Here is an 18,046-nt window from a genome sequence, read left to right on the forward strand (position 1 = left end):
ACTAATAGCAGGGGCCTCAGTTTTGGGTTCTGGGAACAGAGCTTGCAGGACAGGTGGGAGGAGGAAGAGAGCTTCTGGTCTCTTTCTGTGGCCCAGGTTTGAATTAGGCAGAGATTTGTCTTTCTCTAAACTCAGATTCTCTGTCCTTCTCCTTAGGTCTCCAAGTCCCCTGACACTTTCCCTTTCCTCAGGACCTCTCCAGACAGGCTCTGTTTCTCCAGATGTTTCGTGTTCAGGAAACTTCTTAGGTCTCTGTCCCTTTTTCTCCATGTAGCTGATGTCAGCTAGGTTTTAAGAGGAAGGCAGTGGGACAGATTTATAACGTGTCATTTGTGACTGCTAGTCCTTTACTCTTCTGCATCACTCTTTCACTTTGCTGTAGTGAGAGTTTGCATTTTTATTTATTTATTTATTTTTGAGATGGAATTTTGTCTTGTTGCCCAGGCTGGAGTGCAGTGGCATGATTTCAGCTCACTGCAACTTCTGCCTCCCAGGTTCAAGTGATTCTCCTGCCTCAGCCTCTCGAGTAGTTGAGATTATGGGCATGTGCCACCATGTACGACTAATTTTGTATTTTTAGTAGAGACGGGGTTTCTCCATGTTGGTCAGGCTGGTCTCGAACTCCCAACCTCAAGTGGTCCGCTCACCTTGGCCTCCCAAAGTGCTGGGATTACAGGTGTGAGCCATTGCACCCGGCTGAGAGTTTGCGTATTTAAAGGAAATGCTTACTAATCTAACACTTCTCCAACTGTAAATTCAGGTCTACAACTCTGTATCCAAAACCCTTGGGGTCAGGTGTGTTTTGAAATGCAGAGTTTTTCATATCTCAGAAGACAGCATCCCATAAGCGAAAAAATTATTTCAGCAAAATGTATAAATACCCTCAGTAAGTCAGATACACAAAGCCTGTACATGTCTTCCTATTAGTTTAGGTTTCATACCTAATGACCTTATGGTAAACTTATTTTTTTAAAAACTGGGTTTTCAGAGCTTTATGGATTTTGGAATTAAGAAGAAAGGATTGGCCGGGCGCGGTGGCTCAAGCTTGTAATCCCAGCACTTTGGGAGGCCAAGGCGGGTGGATCACGAGGTCGAGAGATCGAGACCATCCTGGTCAACATGGTGAAACCCCGTCTCTACTAAAGATACAAAAAATTAGCTGGGCATGGTGGCGCGTGCCTGTAATCCCAGCTACTCAGGAGGCTGAGGCAGGAGAATTGCCTGAACCCAGGAGGCAGAGGTTGCGGTGAGCCGAGATCGCGCCATTGCACTCCAGCCTGGGTAACAAGAGCGAAACTCCTTCTCAAAAAAAAAAAAAAAGAAGAAAGGATTGCTTTGTAAAAAAGAAAAGGAGAAAAAAGGAAAAGAAAAGAAGAAAGGATTGAGGGCTTGTATTTCTGGGTCACAGAGTGAAGGGAGTCCTGCAGTGTGGTGAAGAGAGTGTTGGCTAGCAAGGGCACTTCTAGGAAGCAGCTGGCTTTGGCATTAAGTTTGCCTCTAGGTCAGCATGGAACTTCTCTGGGTTTTCCTTTCCTATACCAACTGGAAAATATAGAAACTCTTGCTTTTGTTTGATTACAAAGGTTCTATGTGCTTACTTCTGTTGCTGCTATTTATTTTTGAGATAGGGTCTTACTCTGTCACCCAGGCTGGAGTGCAGTGACATGATCATGACTCACTGTAGCCTCGACCTTCCAGACTCCAGTCATCCTCATGTCATAGCCTCCCTAGTAGCTGGGACTACGGTCACACATGCTACCATGCAGGGCTAATTTCATTTTATTTTATTTTTGAGATGGAGTTTTGCTCTGTTGCCCAGGTTAGAGAGCAGTGGCATGATCTTGGCTTACTGCAACCTCTGTTTCCTGGGTTCGGGTGATTCTCCTGCCTCAGCCTCCCGAGTAGCTGGGACTACAGGCATGTGCCACCACGCCTGGCTAATTTTTTTGTATTTTTAGTAGAGACGGTGTTTCACCATGTTGGCCAGGATGGTCTCAATCTCCTGACCTCATGATCTGCCCACCTGGGCCTCCCAAAGTGCTGGGATTACAGATGTGAGCCACCACGTCCTGCCTTGTTTTTAAAAGTAATATGTGACTTAGATGATAGAAGTCCTATATAAATCACATCCCCTAGAAATGACTATCAGTAACTCTGATATTTAATCTTTTAGCTTTTTGCAACACATATACAGTCATGCATCACTTAACAACAGGGACACATTCTGATAAATGTGACGTTAGGTGATTTCCTCATTGTGGGAACATCATAGAGTGTACTCGCACAAACCTAGATAGTATATATTTTAAAATTTATTTTATTTATTTATTATTTTTTTATTTTTATTTTTTTATTGAGATGCAGTTTCGCTCTTGTTACCCAGGCTGGAGTGCAATGGAACGATCTCAGCTCACCACAACCTCCGCCTCCTGAGTTCAAGCAACTCTCCTACCTCAGCCTCCTGAGTAGCTAGGACTACAGGCGTGCGCCACCACGCCCAGCTAATTTATTTGTATTTTTAGTAGAGACGGGGTTTCACCTTGTTGACCAGGATGGTCTCGATCTCTTTACCTCATGATTCACCCGCCTCGGCCTCCCAAAGTGCTGGGATTATAGGCGTGAGCCACCGCGCCCAGCCCAAAATTTATTAATATATATATTTTTCATAGGAGAAACCAAATGTCCCAGCACTGTTACTGAACATCAGCCCTTTCCCCTACTTGATCTGCAGTGCTAACATCAAGTGCCACATACAGTATCAGGTTTCTATATACACTCCGTTAAAATCTATGGGACCATCATCGTAGGCACAGTCTGTTGCTGACTGACTGAAACATTGTTATGCAGCCCATGACTATACTAATATGTGTATGTGTGATTTATGTTGCTGTGGATAGTTCCCGTTTTGTAAGAATGGGATTTTACTATATATTATAGTACAGTTTTCTTTCTTCACTTTTTTTTTTTTTTTTTTTTTGAGACGGAGTTTCGCTCTTGTTACCCAGGCTGGAGTGCAATGGCGCGATCTCGGCTCACCGCAGCCTCCGCCTCCTGGGTTCAGGCAATTCTCCTGCCTCAGCCTCCTGAGTGGCTGGGATTACAGGCACGCACCACCATGCCCAGCTAATTTTTTGTATTTTTAGTAGAGACGGGGTTTCATTATGTTGACCAGGATGGTCTTGATTGCTTGACCTCGTGATCCACCCACCTTGGCCTCCCAAAGTGCTGGGATTGTAGGCTTGAGCCACTGCGCCTGGCCTTTTTCTTTTTTTTTGAATTTAATCTAGGCTGTATTTCTTATGTCAGTAGTATAGATTTCATTCATTCATTATTTATTTATTTTTTTGAGACAGTCTCATTCTGTTGCCCAGGCTGGAATGGATGGCACACTGCAAACTCTGCCTCCTGGGTTCAAGCCATTCTCCTGCCTCAGCCTCCTGAGTAGCTGGGATTACAGGTGTGTGCCACCATCCTGGCCAATTTTTTGTATTTTCAGTAGAGACAAGGTTTTGCAACGTTGCCCAGGCTGGTCTGAACTCCTGAGCTCAGGCAATCCACCCGCCTAGGCCTCCTAAAGTGCCAAAATTATAAGCGTGAGCTACACCGTGCCTGGCCACATTCTTTATTTTTTATTATTATTTTTTGAGACAGTCTCACTCTTTTGCCAGGGTTAAAGTGCAATGCCACGATCATGGCTCATTGTGACTTTGACCTCCTGGGCTCAGGTGATCCTCCTACCCCAGCCTCCTGAGTAGATGGGACCACAGGCATGTGTCACCACACCCAGCTAATTTTTTTTTTCCTTGAGATGAAGTCTCACTCTGTTGCCTAGGCTAGAGTGCATTGGTACCATCTCAGCTCACTGCAACCTCTGCCTCCTGGGTTCAAGTGATTCTTCTGCCTCAGCCTCCAAGTAGCTATAGGCACACACCATTATGTTTGGCTAATTTTTTTTTTTTTTTTTTTTTTTTGTGTGTGTGTGTGAGATGAGTCTTGCTCTGTCACCTGGGTTAGAGTACACTGACGAGGGCTCACTGCAACCTCCACCTCCCGGGTTCAAGCCATTCTCCCTGCCTCAGCCTTCCTAGTAGCTGGGATTACAGACACCAGCCACCACACCCAGCTAATTCAGTTATTTTTAGTAGAGACGGAGTTTTGCCATGTTGGCCAGGCTGGTCTTGAATTCCTGACCTCAGGTGATCTGCCTGCCTTGGCCTCCCAAAGTGCTGAGATTACAGGTGTGAGCCACCATGAATTTTTGTATTTTTAGTAGAGATGGGGTTTCACCATATTGGCCAGGCTGGTCTCGAACTCCTGACCTTCTGATCCGTCAGCCTCGAACTTCCAAAGTGCTGAGATAACAGGTGTGAGCCACCACGCCTGGCTAATTTTTAAATTACTTGTAGAGATGGGGATCTCCCTGTGTCGCCTGGGCTGGTCTTGAACTCCTGGGCTCAAGCGATTCTCCCACCTGGGCCTCCCAAAGTTCTGGAATTACACGTGTAAGCCACTGTGCCTGGCCTAGATTTTATTCTTTCTACAAGCTATGAGAATTTCCATTATGTGGGCATATTATTATTTACTAATCATCTTAACTGATATTTGGGTTGTTTCTAATTTTTTTTGTTTTGTTTTTTCAAGACGGGGGTCTTGCTCTGTCACCAAGGCTGGAGTGCAGTGGCTTACTTCAGCCTCAGCCTTCTGGGCTCAAGTGATCCTCCTGCCTCAGTCGCCAAGTAGCTAGGACTACAGGTGTGCACCACCACACCTGGCTAATTTTTGCATTTTTTATAGAAATGGGGTTTGGCCATGTGGTCCAGGCTGGTTTCAAACTCCTGGATTAAAGCAATCTGCCTGCCTCAGCCTCCCAAAGTGTTGGGATTACAGGCATCAGCCACTGTGCCTGGCCTAGGTTTTATTCTTTATAAGCTATGAAAATATTTATTATGTGGGCATTTTTTAAATTTTTTGAGACGGAGTCTTGCTGTGTTGCCTGGGCTGGAGTGCAGTGGTGTGATCTCTGCTCACTGCAACCTCCCCCTCCTGTTTTCAAGCGATTCTCCTGCCTCAGCCTCCTGCGTAGCTGAGATTATAGGTGTGTGCCACTACACTTGGGAAATTTTTCTATTTTTATCAGAGATGGAGTTTCACTGTGTTGGTGACGCTGGTCTCGAATTCTTGGTCTCAAGGGATCCACCCGCCTCGGCCTCCTAAAATGCTGGGATTACATGAGTGAACCACCACAGCTGGCCTCTTTTTTTTTTTTTTTTTGAGATGGAGTTTCGCTCTTGTTACCCAGGCTGGAGTGCAATGGCGCGATCTCGGCTCACTGCAACCTCCGCCTCCTGGGTTCAGGCAATTCTCCTGCCTCAGCCTCCTGAGTAGCTGGGATTACAGGCATGTGCCACCATGCCCAGCTAATTTTTAGTATTTTTAGTAGAGACGGGGTTTCACCATGTTGACCAGGATGGTCTCGATCTCTTGACCTCGTGATCCACCCGCCTCGGCCTCCCAAAGTGCTGGGATTACAGGCTTGAGCCACCGCGCCCAGCCTGTCTTTTTTGTTTTTTAGGCAGAGTCTTACTCTGTCTCCCAGGCTGAAGTGCAGTGGAACAATATCAGCTCATTGCAACCTCCACCTCCCTAGTTTAAGTGATTCTCCTGCCCCAGCTTCCCAAGCAACTGGGATTATAGGTGTGCACCATCATGCCTGGCTAATTTGTGTATTTTTTAGTAGAGATGGGGTTTCTCTGTGTTGGCCAGGCTGGTCTGGAACTCCTGACCTTAAATGATCCACCCACCTCAGCCTCCCAAAATGCTGGGATTACAGGAATGAGTCACAGTGCCTGGCCTGGGCATATCATTATTTACCCATTGTCTTATCAACTGGTATTTGGGTTTTTTTTTTCTCCTCAAGACGGAGTCTTGCTCTGTCGCCCAGAGCTGGAATACAATGGTGCATTCTCGGTTAACTGCAACCTCTGCTTCCCAGGTTCAAGCACTTCTCTTGCCGCCTCCCGAGTAGCTGAGATTATAGGCACCTGCCACCATGCCTGGCTAATTTTTGTATTTTTAGTAGAGACGGGGTTTCACCATGTTGGCCAGACTGGTCTTGAACTCCTGACATTGTGATCCTCCTGCCTTGTCCTCCCAGAGTGCTGGGATTGCAGGCATGAGCCACCACCATGCCCAGCCTATTTGAGTTATTTGTAATTAAAAAAAAATTTTTTTAAGACAGTGTTTTACTCTTGTTGCCTAGGCTGGAGTGTGATGGCACAATCTTGGCTCACTGCAACCTCTGCCTCCTGGGTTCAAGCAGTTCTCTTGCCTTAGCCTCCCAAGTAGCTGGGATTACAGGCATATGCTACCATACCTGGCTAAATTTTATACTTTTAGGAGAGATGGGGTTTCACTCTGTTGGTCAGGCCGGTCTTGAAATCCTGACCTCAGGTATAATTCACCCACCTCAGCCTCCAGAAGTGCTGGGATTATAGGCACAAGCCACCACAGCCAGCCTAAAAATTTTTTTAAAAAAATGAGGTGGAGGCCAGGCGTGGTGGCTCATGCCTGTAATCCCAGCACTTTGGGAGGCCAAGGCAGGTAGATCATGAGGTCAGGAGTTCAAGACCAGACTGGCCAACATGATGAAACCCTGTCTCTACTAAAAAATACAAATATTAGCTGGGCATGGTGGCTTGTGCCTGTAATCCCAGCTACTTGGGAGGCTGAGGTAGGAGAATTGCTTGAACTGGGACCCAGGAGGTGGAAGTTGCAGTGAGCTGAGGTCACGCCACTGCACTCCAGTTTGGTCTACAGAGCAAGGCTCCATCTCAAAAAAAAAAAAAAAGGTAGAGATAGCATCTCGTCTCGCTATGTTGCCCAGGTTGATGTCAAACTCCTGGGCTCAAGTTATCCTCCTGCCTGGGCCTCCCAGAAATGCAAAAGTGCTGGGATTACAGGTGTGAGCCACTGTGTCCACCCTTTTTTTTTTTTTTTTTTGATGCATTAAGCACCTTTGTGTATATCTTTGTCTGTTTCCATGAACATATCTGAAGGATAGATTCCTATAAGTAGAACTGTTGACTTACTGTATATATGCAGTTTTTTAATTCAAAAGATGGTGCTGAGTTGCCCCCTTAGCAGGTCCTACCAACTAACCTTCCCACCCACAGAGTAGGAGAGTTTTTGTTTCCTCTTCTTGGAATCAATGTCAGATGTCTTTTTCTTTTTCTTTTTTTTGAGACAGAGTCTCGCTCTGTCATCCAGGCTGGAGTGCAGTGGTGTGATCTCGGTTCACTGCATCCTCTGCTTCCTGGGCTCAGGTGATCCTCCTGCTTCAGCCTCTCAAGCTGGGACTATAGGTGCACAGCAACACTGGCCAGCTAATTTTTAATTTTTTTGTAAAGATGGGGTTTTGCCAAGTTGGCCAGGCTGGTCTTGAACCCCTAGCCTCGAGTGATGTGCCTGCTTTGGCCTCCCAAAGCTAGGATTAGGTATGAGCTGCTACAACTAGTTGATGTTTTTAATTTGCCAACGTTATCCAGGAAGAGAAATCACGTATAATTTACATGTCTATTCTTATTCAAGAGATTGCCAGTTTATTCCAATTGTTTGTTGCAATTAGTGTTTTTTTTCTTATGTGAATTGCCTATGTATGTCTAAAACATCAACCTGGTTTTATTTTTCTAACCATCCTGCTCTGGTGGGGAGAAGGAAGGAAGGGTATGGTTATTGAAGGGATTGTCAATATTTCCCTTCTCTTCCCTCCCCAGACTGAGGAAGGGCAGGCAGGAGGCTGGTGGGTTTAGCTTAACAAGGCATTACTCCATCCTGGAAGTATGAGTCTGGTTTATGCTAGGGCTCAGGTGTTGGAGTTTTGGTTTAAAAGTGAAAGAGAGGACAGGTGTGGTGGCTCACGCCTGTAATCCCAGTATTTTCGGAGGCTGAGGCAGGTGGATCACCTGAGGTGGGGAGTTTGAGACCAGCCTGGCCAACATGGTGAAACCCCATCTTTACTAAAAATGCAAAAATTAGCTGGGCTTGGTGATGCATGTCTGTAATCCCAATTACTCGGGAGGCTGAGGCAGGAGACTCACTTGAATTTGTGAGGCGGAGGTTGCAGTCAGCCGAGATCAATGCCACTGTACTCCAGCCTGGGCAACAAGAGCAAAACTCCGTCTCAATTAAAAAAAAAAAAAAAAAAAAAAAAAAGAGTGTTTGTATGTTGTAGGGGAGGATTCTATTTACCTATTTGCTTTTTCATTTTCTTTGTCAAGATTCTTTGGAGGAGGCCCCTCCAGCCACTCCGAACTTCATCATTCCAAAAAAGGAGATCCACACAGTTCCAGACATGGGCAAATGGAAGCGTTCTCAGGTACCAGTGGTGTCTGCACTTTCGGGTTGGAACTGCGGTGAGAAACTTGGGCTTTTTAAAGACAGTGGTTTTCCTGGCCTGACAGGCAGTGAGTTCCTGGCCCTTCTTGCTTTTGGAGCCTGAGTTTTCAGAAGCTAGGGAGCAAGGTGACAGGGGAGCTGGCTGTCTTTTCCCTTCAGAGGCAGTCTTCAGAGATGCTTTATCAGGAAGGTTGCCTGCTTTATCAGGCTGGCACCAGGGTAGCCTGAGAGCATTCTGCTCCTGGTTCTCATAAGCCATTGCCCGTTAAGTGTTGTTGCATTGGCTGAACATGAGTGTCTGAAATGATGGAGTGAGTCACTTTGATTCTTGGCTGCAAGTAACAGCAAGTGTGGGCCAGTGCCTCTAGGGGAGAAGAGGCTATCTTATGGAAACTTCAGCCAGAGATATGGCTAAGCCTGCAAATACCTAGGAACTGGGACCCAGAGTACTGGGCACAGACTGGCTTTCTCTGCTGTTCAGCCCAAATGATGGGCAGGAGATAACCACTTGTACTCCTTAGGCTTCTGGTACAGGCTGTGGAAAGAGAAACTGAGAAAAAGAAAGTCAATTTCAATTTCTCAGGGAAGACCTCTCGGCCAGTTCTAGTCAGGCTTCTGCTCCCAGTCTGGTGAGCTGGGCTGGAGAGTATTGCTCATACAGAAGGCTGGGCACAGGGGTCCTCGCATGCCGGGCAGATTCTCCAGGAGACCCACACCCCACAACTTCCATGACTTGTGCTTGCTGAGGTTTGGGGCCGTCTATGCCTGTCTGGTTCCTCTTTCACAAGCCTGCCCTCTAAGTGTTGGGAAATGCTTATCATGTCTTTTCTGTCTTCACTAGGATCAACAGTCCCTTCAGCCTAGGGGGAAGCTTGGTCCCTTCATCTGCTTAAAGGACATGGTTGCAGTTCTTGTATCATCTTGATTGCTTTACCTCAGAATTCCTCAATGTCAGGAGTATGGACATTTGGGGGCAGATAATTCTTCATCATAGGGGGTCGGCCTGTGCCACGTAGGACATTTAGTAATATCTCTGGCCTCTACCCATTAGATGTCAGCAGCACGCCTTTCCCCAGTTGTCACAACCAGCATTGTCTCCAGGTGTTGTCAGATCTTCTCTGGGCACCAGATTGTTCTAGTTGAGAACCTGCTTCTTTGTCTGAATCCATGGGTTCTAGTGAAGCTGCCTTCAGGATAGGGGCTCAGACTTGCCCTGGCCTGAGAGAGTTGCTTTGGAGAGGCCTGGCCTGCTGGCAGTCATTCCATGACTGGGAGGAGGATCCTGGTATAGGAATGCTTCTTTCTAGATATCAGGGCCTGTTTCAGGGCTTACTGTGGACACCCCAGCATCCATGGGCTTGGATAAGGAGAAAGGAAGAAAATGAGAGGAAATAGGATGAAGAAGAAACAAAACCAAAGAGGCGTCACTTGTTCCCAGCAACTGCCTCTCAGGGGCCTGCACCTCAGTGCGATTTTTTAAATTTTATTTTTATTATTTATTTATTATTATTATTTTTTTTGAGATGGAGCCTTGCTCTGTAGCCCAGGCTGGAGTGCAGTGGCATGATCTAGGCTCACTGCAACCTCTGCCTCCCAGGTTCCAGTTCAAGCAATTCTCCTGCCTCAGCCTCCTAAGTAGCTGGGATTACAGGCACGAGCCACCATGCCCAGCTAATTTTTGTATTTTTTTAGTAGAGATGGGATTTCACCATGTTGGCCCGTTGGTCTTGAACTCCTGACCTCGTGATCCACCTGCCTTGGCCTCCCAAAGTGCTGGGATTACAGTCATGAGCCACTGTGCCAGCATTTTTTTTTTTTTTTTTTTTTTTTTTTTTTTTTTTGAGACAGGGTCTCTCTCTTTCCCCCAGGCTGGAGTGCAGTGATAGGATCATAGCTCACTACAGCCTTCATCTCCTGGGCTCAAGCTATCCTCCCATTTCAGCCACCTGAGTAGCTGGGACCACAGGCATGTATCACCATGCCCAGGAAACTTTAATTTTTGTAGAGATGGGGGCTCGCTATGTTGCCCAGGCTGGTCTCACCTAGGCTCAAGTGATCCTCCTGCCTTGGCCTCCCAAAGTGCTGGGATCACAGACGTGAGCCATAGCGCCTGGTCCTCAGTGCGTTCTTATCCTTGTGTTGGGTGTAACTTTAGCCCAGCAGGGAAGAGAGTGTTCAGTTGGAAGCTGAGATGGGTGTGTGGGGAGATCTGTCTGCGGCAGGCATCTGCACTGCAGCTAGACAGTCTGGCCTGCCTGTGACTGATTACTGGGGATGAGATCTTTGGTGGTACTCCTGGAACTCCTAGCGGTGGAGCATAATGGACAAGCATGCGCCCACTCAGTTTTGAAGTTAGGCTGGCTAGTCCTAGCTCCATGTCTAATGAGATCTTACTCTTGGGAGACCTTGGGCAGATCACTTTTCTTGAAATTACGGTTTCCTCATCTGTAAGATGGTGACAGCAGTGTCTACCTCATAGACACTGCTGTTGTGTAAAGAAACTGCTGGCAGCAATAGTGAGTACTTGGTTCACTCTGGCTAGAGACGAGTGTGTTACTGTCTGTGGTCACCAGCTTGCCAGCTTTTCTGGAGGGTAGGGGTTGGGTATTTGTCATCATCTTTCTACTTCTCCTGCTACTGGGTTGGGAGCCAGGGACAGGAGAAGTAGACAGCTAGAGCTCTTTGGTAACGTGGTAGAGCTGGGGGCAGGTGGTGGTGCTAGGGCCTGCCACTGCTCTCCCCATCCCTCTTCTCTCTGTTTGGTAGGCATATGCTGACTACATTGGGTTCATCCTTACCCTCAACGAAGGTGTGAAGGGGAAGAAGCTGACCTTCGAGTACAAAGTCTCCGAGGTAGGCCCACGAGGAGCTGCTGCAGCAGCCTTTCCAAAAAGAGCTCCAGTGTCCTGTGGGCTCAGTGCCCACCCCAGGGCCAGTGCGGAAAATAAGATTGCCCGAATATGTGTTCACTTCACATTTTTGTGACTGTATTTCTAATTTTTAAAATATGTGAATAGATGGATATTTATAAAATTGAGACCTAGGTAAATATGCTGTTTTATAGCTAGTATTTTTGGTAACTGGTGTTTTAGATAACTTTTCAAATTAAAAAAGATTACAAAAAAGTAAATGTGCTCACTGGAGAGATCAGTAATAGACATGTGTATGACATTCAGAGCAGAGCTGACCTCTCCCTGTTTCTCAACCCAGCTCCCAGGGCAGCCCCTACTGACAGCGCACATCCAGGAGAGCAAGAGCGCTTCTCCTGCAGTGAGCTGTGCCCTCATTTATTTAATCATTTAATGTTTTTTGTTTTTGTTTTTGTTTTTTTGAGATGGAGTCTCTCTTTGTTGCCCGGCTGGAATGCAATGGCGAGATCTTGGCTCACTGCAACCTCTGTGTCCCAGTTTCAAGCAATTCTCTTGCCTCAGCCTCCTGAGTAGCTGGGATTACAGGTGCATGCCACTATGCCATTAATTTTTGTATTGTTAGTAGAGATGGGGTTTCACCATGTTGGCCAGGATGGTCTCCATCTCTTGACCTTATGATCCACCCTCTTCAGCCTCTTAAGGTGTTGGGATTACGGGTGTGAGCCACCATGCCCAGCCTTTTTTTTTTTTTTTTTAAATACAGAGACAGGGTCTCAGGTTGCTCAGGCTGGTCTCAAACTCCTGGGCTCAAGTAATCCTCTTGCCTTGTTCTCCCCAAGTGCTGGGATGACAGGTGTGAACCACCGAGCTCAGGCTCTCAGCCCCTAACTTCAGACTTCTAGGTTGTCTCCCTGAACACTGCTCCTCAGAACATCCCTGCACATGGATCTCTGGGCCTTGTTTCTGAAGGATTCATTCTTAGATGTGGAAATGCTGAGTCAAAGGGCACATTCATTTTTTTGTGTTTGGGTTCACTCTGCCTGGTGGGTGCTTTTTGGATGTTGTTTCAGAGATAGTTTTGTTTGTGTAGGGAGGGCAAGAGCTGTGGGGAGGCAGATACCGATGGGAAGGTGTGGCCTTACTGGCTATTTGCTGTTGCTAGATGCTGTCTCCCGGGGCTAGGACCTAGGCCTCCAGCAGCCTCTTGGGTTTGTGTCCCAGTTGGCCCAGAGCCACCTTGAGTCTCTTATCTCAGACATCAGGTCCTGAAGAGTCTCTCTCAGTACCTTGGCCTACCCAGCTCTCTAGCCACAGCCTTGGGCTTGTTGGGTAAAGTGTGGCTCTGCCCTGGCCCAGTTTCTCCACCTGCCTCAAGACTGACATTGCCCGCTTTGCCCTTATACCCCGTCACTGGTAGAGCTGCCTGTTCCTGGGCCTGTCTGGCTGCTGGGTGGCCTGGGTCCTGTTCTGTCCACTTCAGGAGAACCAGGCCTGTGCTTCTGGTAGATAGCCTTCCCTTGGGAGCCATGCCCATCAGTGGTTTTTTTGGGTTCCTCTTGGGCTCACTCAGTGCTCTGGGAATGAGGGTTTTGGTGCAGGATGGCTGGGGAAAGAGGGGATTCCTCCTCGAGCCTGCGGTGAGAGATGCTCAGCTGTACTCAGTGGGCCGGGAATGTCGTGGAGGAAGGCTAATTAAAGGGGAAGATTGTAATTACCCCAGTAAATCCTTAGCTGCCAAGTTCCCTAATTACCCATGGCTTTGATGGTAACCGTCCACACCAGTCAGGTATTGTCTTTTTTTTTTTTTTTTTTTAGATAGAGTCTCACTCTTGTCATCCAGGCTGGAGTGCAATGGCATGACCTCAGCTCACTGCAACCTCTGCCTCCCAGGTTCAAGCGATTCTCCTGCCTCAGCCTCCCGAGTAGCTGGGATTACAAGTGCCTGCCACCACACCTGGCTACATTTTGTATTTTTAATAGAGATAGGGTTTCACTATGTTGGCCAGGCTGGTCTCAAACCCCCTACCTCAGGTGATCCACATGCCTCGGCCTCCCAAAGTGTTGGGATTACAGGCATGAGCCACCATGCCTGGCCCAGGTATTGTCTTAGCTTAAGAGCTGTTCTTTGGCAGGATTGCAGTGTGGTTACACATTTGGGTTCTGGAATTAGGCTGGCTCGTTTCATCACATGTGAACCAGTGACCTTGTCATTTTTGACCCTCTGTTTCCTCATCTGTAGAATGGTAAGAATTACCAGACCTACTCATGGCCCCTTGGGGAAGATTCACTGAGATTCCACAAGTTTTCTTTTGCATAGTGCCTAACACATACTAAAATACTTTTATTATTAGCTATTGTTACCATTAGGCATTAGTCAGTTCTAATTTTCAGTGGTGTTGCATAGAAAGCTAGCTCTTGGCCAGGCACAGTGGCTCACTCCTGTAATCCCAGCACTTTGGGAGGTTAAGGCTGGTAAATCATGTGGTCAGGAGTTCGAGACCGGCTTGGCCAACATGGTGAAACCCTGTCTCTACTAAAGATACAAGAAAATAGCTGGGTGTGGTGGCAGGTACCGGTAATCTCAGCTATTCGGGAGGCTGAGGCAGGAGAATCGCTTGAACGCTGGAGGCAGAGGTTGCCGTGAGCTGAGATTACGCCACTGCACTCCAGCCTGGGCAAGAGTGTGAGACTCCATCTGGGGAAAAAAAAAAGTCTAGCCAGCCGCGGTGGCTGAAGCCTGTAATCCCAGCACTTTGGGAGGCTGAGGCGGGTGGATCACGAGGTCAAGAGATCGAGACCATCCTGGTTAACATGGTGAAACCCCGTCTCTACTAAAAATACTTAAAATTAGCTGGGCATGGTGGCGCGTGCCTGTAATCCCAGCTACTCAGGAGGCTGAGGCAGGAGACTTGCCTGAACCCGGGAGGCGGAGGTTGCGGTGAGCCGAGATCACGCCATTGCACTCCAGCCTGGGTAACAAGAGCGAAACTCCGTCTCAAAAAAAAAAAAAAAAAAAAGAAAAGTCTAGATTATTTTTATTTATTTATTTATTTATTTGAGATGGAGTTTTGCTCTTTTTGCTCTTATTGCCCAGGCTGGAGTGCAATGGTGTGATCTCGGCTTACCACAACCTCCGCCTCCTGGGTTCAAGCAACACTTCTGCCTCACCCTCCTGAGCTCCTGAGTAGCTGGGATTACAGGCATGTGCCACTACACCAGGCTAATTTTGTATTGTTAGTAGAGACGGGGTTTCACTGTGTTGGTCTGGCTGGTCTCGAACTCCTGACCTTGGGTGATCTGCCCGTCTTGGCCTCCCAAAGTGTTGAAATTACAGGTGTGAGCCACTGCGCCCGGCCAGCTAGCTCTTATATTAAATGATGCCTTTTCTTCTCTTATGGGTGTTAAGATTTTCCATTTTTGCAAAATAAATGTGATAGGTTTATTTTTGTTGTTGTTCTGTTTGCTTTTTTTAAACTTACAAGGGGGCAAAATTAAAAAATGGCCAGTAAAATTTTAGGGAAGATTTTACTGGTCCCTGAAATCCAAAAAGGAAGCACTGGCCTAGGGAGAATGAGAAAGCTGGAGTTGTTCTTTGTGCCTCAGAGGGGTTCCAGCCGCAGTTCCCTTTCTTCCAGCCCTTCTCTCCCAGCACACCACACAATAGAGGCAGCCCCTACATTCAAAAAGCCCTCTCCAGAAGAGGAGCTGGGAGCCTTTGAATTATTCATTGGCCCAGCTGAGCGAGCAGCTGGGCTCTGGCTCCTGTGACCCTCACCTTCTCTCTCCCCTTCAGTGCTTTGCCTAAGACTGAGATCCCTGGGGAATCTGGGGCTGACTTCCTGGGGCCAAGATGACTGTGCCATCCATTGTAAGCCCCCGTTGCTGCATGGGTCAGGTCTGGCCTGTGCTTATCAGCCATTCCTGTTTCTTCACAAAGCCAGGCTCTGGCAGCGCTCTCACATTTCAGCAAGGCAGCTTTATGCCATCCTGTCCCTCTGCCTTAACCAGGTGTAAACGGAAATTTCTCCTCTTACAGGCTACTTTTCCTGTCCTCCTGTGCCTCAAGCCTAGATAAAAGGGAGATGAGAGAGAGCAGCACTCAGGGCCGGTTTCACATATGCAGCGGGGGGCACAGCCAGCCTGTTTCATTAGCTTAAGCCTGCCTCTCCCCAAGTACATACATAGCTCTTGGCTGAGTCTTTCACATGGCAGGCCTGGTCTGTCTTGCCCTCCCAGGTGCACCTTCTCATGTGGGTATCACCCTGCTGGTTCCTACCCAGTGCCAGGATTTTCTGTAAGTTTCTTCTCATACCATTTGTTTCCATAGACAGTCAAGATAGCCTTTGCATTGTGGTTTCCACCAGCCCTATTGCTGGCCTGTTTCTACAAGCCATACCTGGAAGGAGCACCTTCTAGCTGACCTTTGGTTTGGATAGGCAGCCACACCTATTTCTTCATTGAGTAACATTTTATATGCCAGTGCTGCCCACACCTCTGACTCCGAGTCTACTTCTGGGTCCCTCTCTTCTGTGGGAAAGGTGTAGGGGGGATGGGATCTCAAACCCTGCTGCCCTCCAAGCATTGCATATGATGACCTGGCATTTCCACAAAGATTGAGTTGCAAGCTGATTTACCATTGCATTGTGTGTGAAATAGGTAGTGAAACAGGTGGAAATAATCCAAACATTTAACAGTGAGGAATTAAATAAATTATAATGCAGTGGCACGATGAAATGTTATACATTTAGTAAAGGTTATCATAAGATTCTGTTTATATGTAGCTGTGAAATGAGGTTCATGAGGAAAAGGAGCAGGCTGCAAAGCAGAATGTGTCCTGTGATGAATGTATACTGTCACCCTGTGCCAGGCACTGTGTTCTTTAGATCAAGAAACTGAGAGGCTCAGAGTTAGTCACTTGATCAAGGTCTCAAAGCAACTAAATTGTGTTTGAGCTGGGGTTTGAATCCAAGCCCACTGTGCTAAACAATATAAAACACTCTAAGAAGACAACACAGAAGGGTATGTTAAAATGTTTAGTGTATTTCTGGCTGGCAGGATTACTGGTCATTTTCAATTTCTTCTGTTTATATTTCTATTATTTTTATGATGAGTAGGTATTGGATACTGAACAAAAGGCTCCCATACAGTCTTTGTAAAAAGTTGTCAGGGTTGGAGTTTGTGCTTGTCTATAGCAGCAGCCTGTGGGTAGGCTGCCTGTAGAAACCAGGTGCTGAAGCCACCCTGTCCCTGTCCCATCAACCTAGTGCTCTTCCCTCTCTGGAAAGCCCATCATGCTCCCCTGACCCCCCTTCATAATCAGGACAGTGGGGAAGAAAGAGGGTTGGGGGAGAGTGGCCAGTAGGGGCCATGCCGAGGGGTCATTGTGTGGCAGCAGTGGATTTGTGTGGCCTCTGTGACTAAGCTGGAGCCACTAGTCAACGTGGCTTGGACCCCTCTATTTTGCCTCCACAGGCCATTGAGAAACTAGTTGCTCTTCTCAACACGCTGGACAGGTGGATTGATGAGACTCCTCCAGTGGACCAGCCCTCTCGGTTTGGGAATAAGGCATACAGGACCTGGTATGCCAAACTTGATGAGGTGAGGCTGCCGCAGGACATGCCAGGGACTGGGCTGGCAGTGAGGGTGGTTTTGGTACCAGCTCAGGAAAGGCCTGCATTGTATAGCGCTTCTAGGTATATAAAAATCCCAGAGGACGGCCGGGCGCGGTGGCTCAAGCCTGTAATCCCAGCACTTTGGGAGGCCGAGGCGGGTGGATCACGAGGTCGAGAGATCGAGACCATCCTGGTCGACATGGTGAAACCCCGTCTCTACTAAAAATACAAAAAATTAGCTGGGCATGGTGGCGTGTGCCTGTAATCCCAGCTACTCAGGAGGCTGAGGCAGGAGAATTGCCTGAACCCGGGAGGCGGAGGTTGCGGTGAGCCGAGATCGTGCCATTGCACTCCAGCCTGGGTAACAAGAGCGAAACTCCGTCTCAAAAAAAAAAAAAAAAAAAAAAAAAAAAAATCCCAGAGTTTGTTAAAATGGCAATTTCACTTAGCAAAATTAGAAATGAGTTTACACTCTGCTTGGTCATCTTCTGGGAAACACTACTCTGCATATACAGCCCTCTGCACAAGACTGTTTATGAAGTCACTGTTTGTACTACAGCAAATTGGAAATGTCCCACGTACCCATCTGCAGGGGATCACTTGAGCCCAGAAGTTTGAGAGTAGGCTGGGCAACATAGCAAGACCCTGTTTCTGCAAAAAATAAGAAATGATGGTGCACACCTTTGGTCCCAGCTACTTGGGTGGCTGAAGCAGGAGGATGGCTTGAGCTCTGGAGTTTGAGGCTGCAGTGAACTATGGAGCCATTGCATGCCCACTTGGAATACTAGCTGCATAGTACTCCATGGTGTGGATGGACTAGTTGATTTAACTGATCCCCTACTGATGTGTTTATTTTTGAATCTTATCAAGCTATTATCTATTCAAAGCAAACAAAAATAAAAATGCAGGATCTCAGGCCCTGTCCTTAGAAAAGCAGAGTCTACAGGTCTGGGTAGGGACTGGGAATCTGGATTTTCACCAGCTCTCCAGGAGATTCTCATGCCAATTGTCTACAACTGAATTTAAGGAAATTTGGGTCCTAATTTCTCTGGCCCAATATTTTCACATGGAGCAGAAGGGAGAACTCAGGACCAGTGAAATGCTGTTCCCAAGAGAGGCCTGGGGCTGCCTCTGGACTCTTAAGATGGTACATGGTCTTGTTTTTGTTTT

At 47.3% G+C, this 18,046-nt stretch overlaps 1 protein-coding gene across 1 annotated transcript in view; it reads left to right on the forward strand.

The window, feature by feature from the left end:
• PTPA (protein phosphatase 2 phosphatase activator) overlaps positions 1–18,046 on the forward strand; it is a 40,393-nt gene that overhangs the window by 4,138 nt on the left and 18,209 nt on the right. Inside the window, exons 2-4 of the mRNA XM_010350743.3 lie at positions 8,277–8,374; positions 11,161–11,247; positions 16,737–16,862. Coding sequence (XP_010349045.1) covers positions 8,277–8,374; positions 11,161–11,247; positions 16,737–16,862 — 311 coding nt within the window. The remainder of the gene's footprint in view (positions 1–8,276; positions 8,375–11,160; positions 11,248–16,736; positions 16,863–18,046) is intronic.

The sequence above is a fragment of the Saimiri boliviensis genome, chromosome 2, assembly GCF_048565385.1.
Source record: "Saimiri boliviensis isolate mSaiBol1 chromosome 2, mSaiBol1.pri, whole genome shotgun sequence".
Taxonomy (NCBI): domain Eukaryota; kingdom Metazoa; phylum Chordata; class Mammalia; order Primates; family Cebidae; genus Saimiri; species Saimiri boliviensis.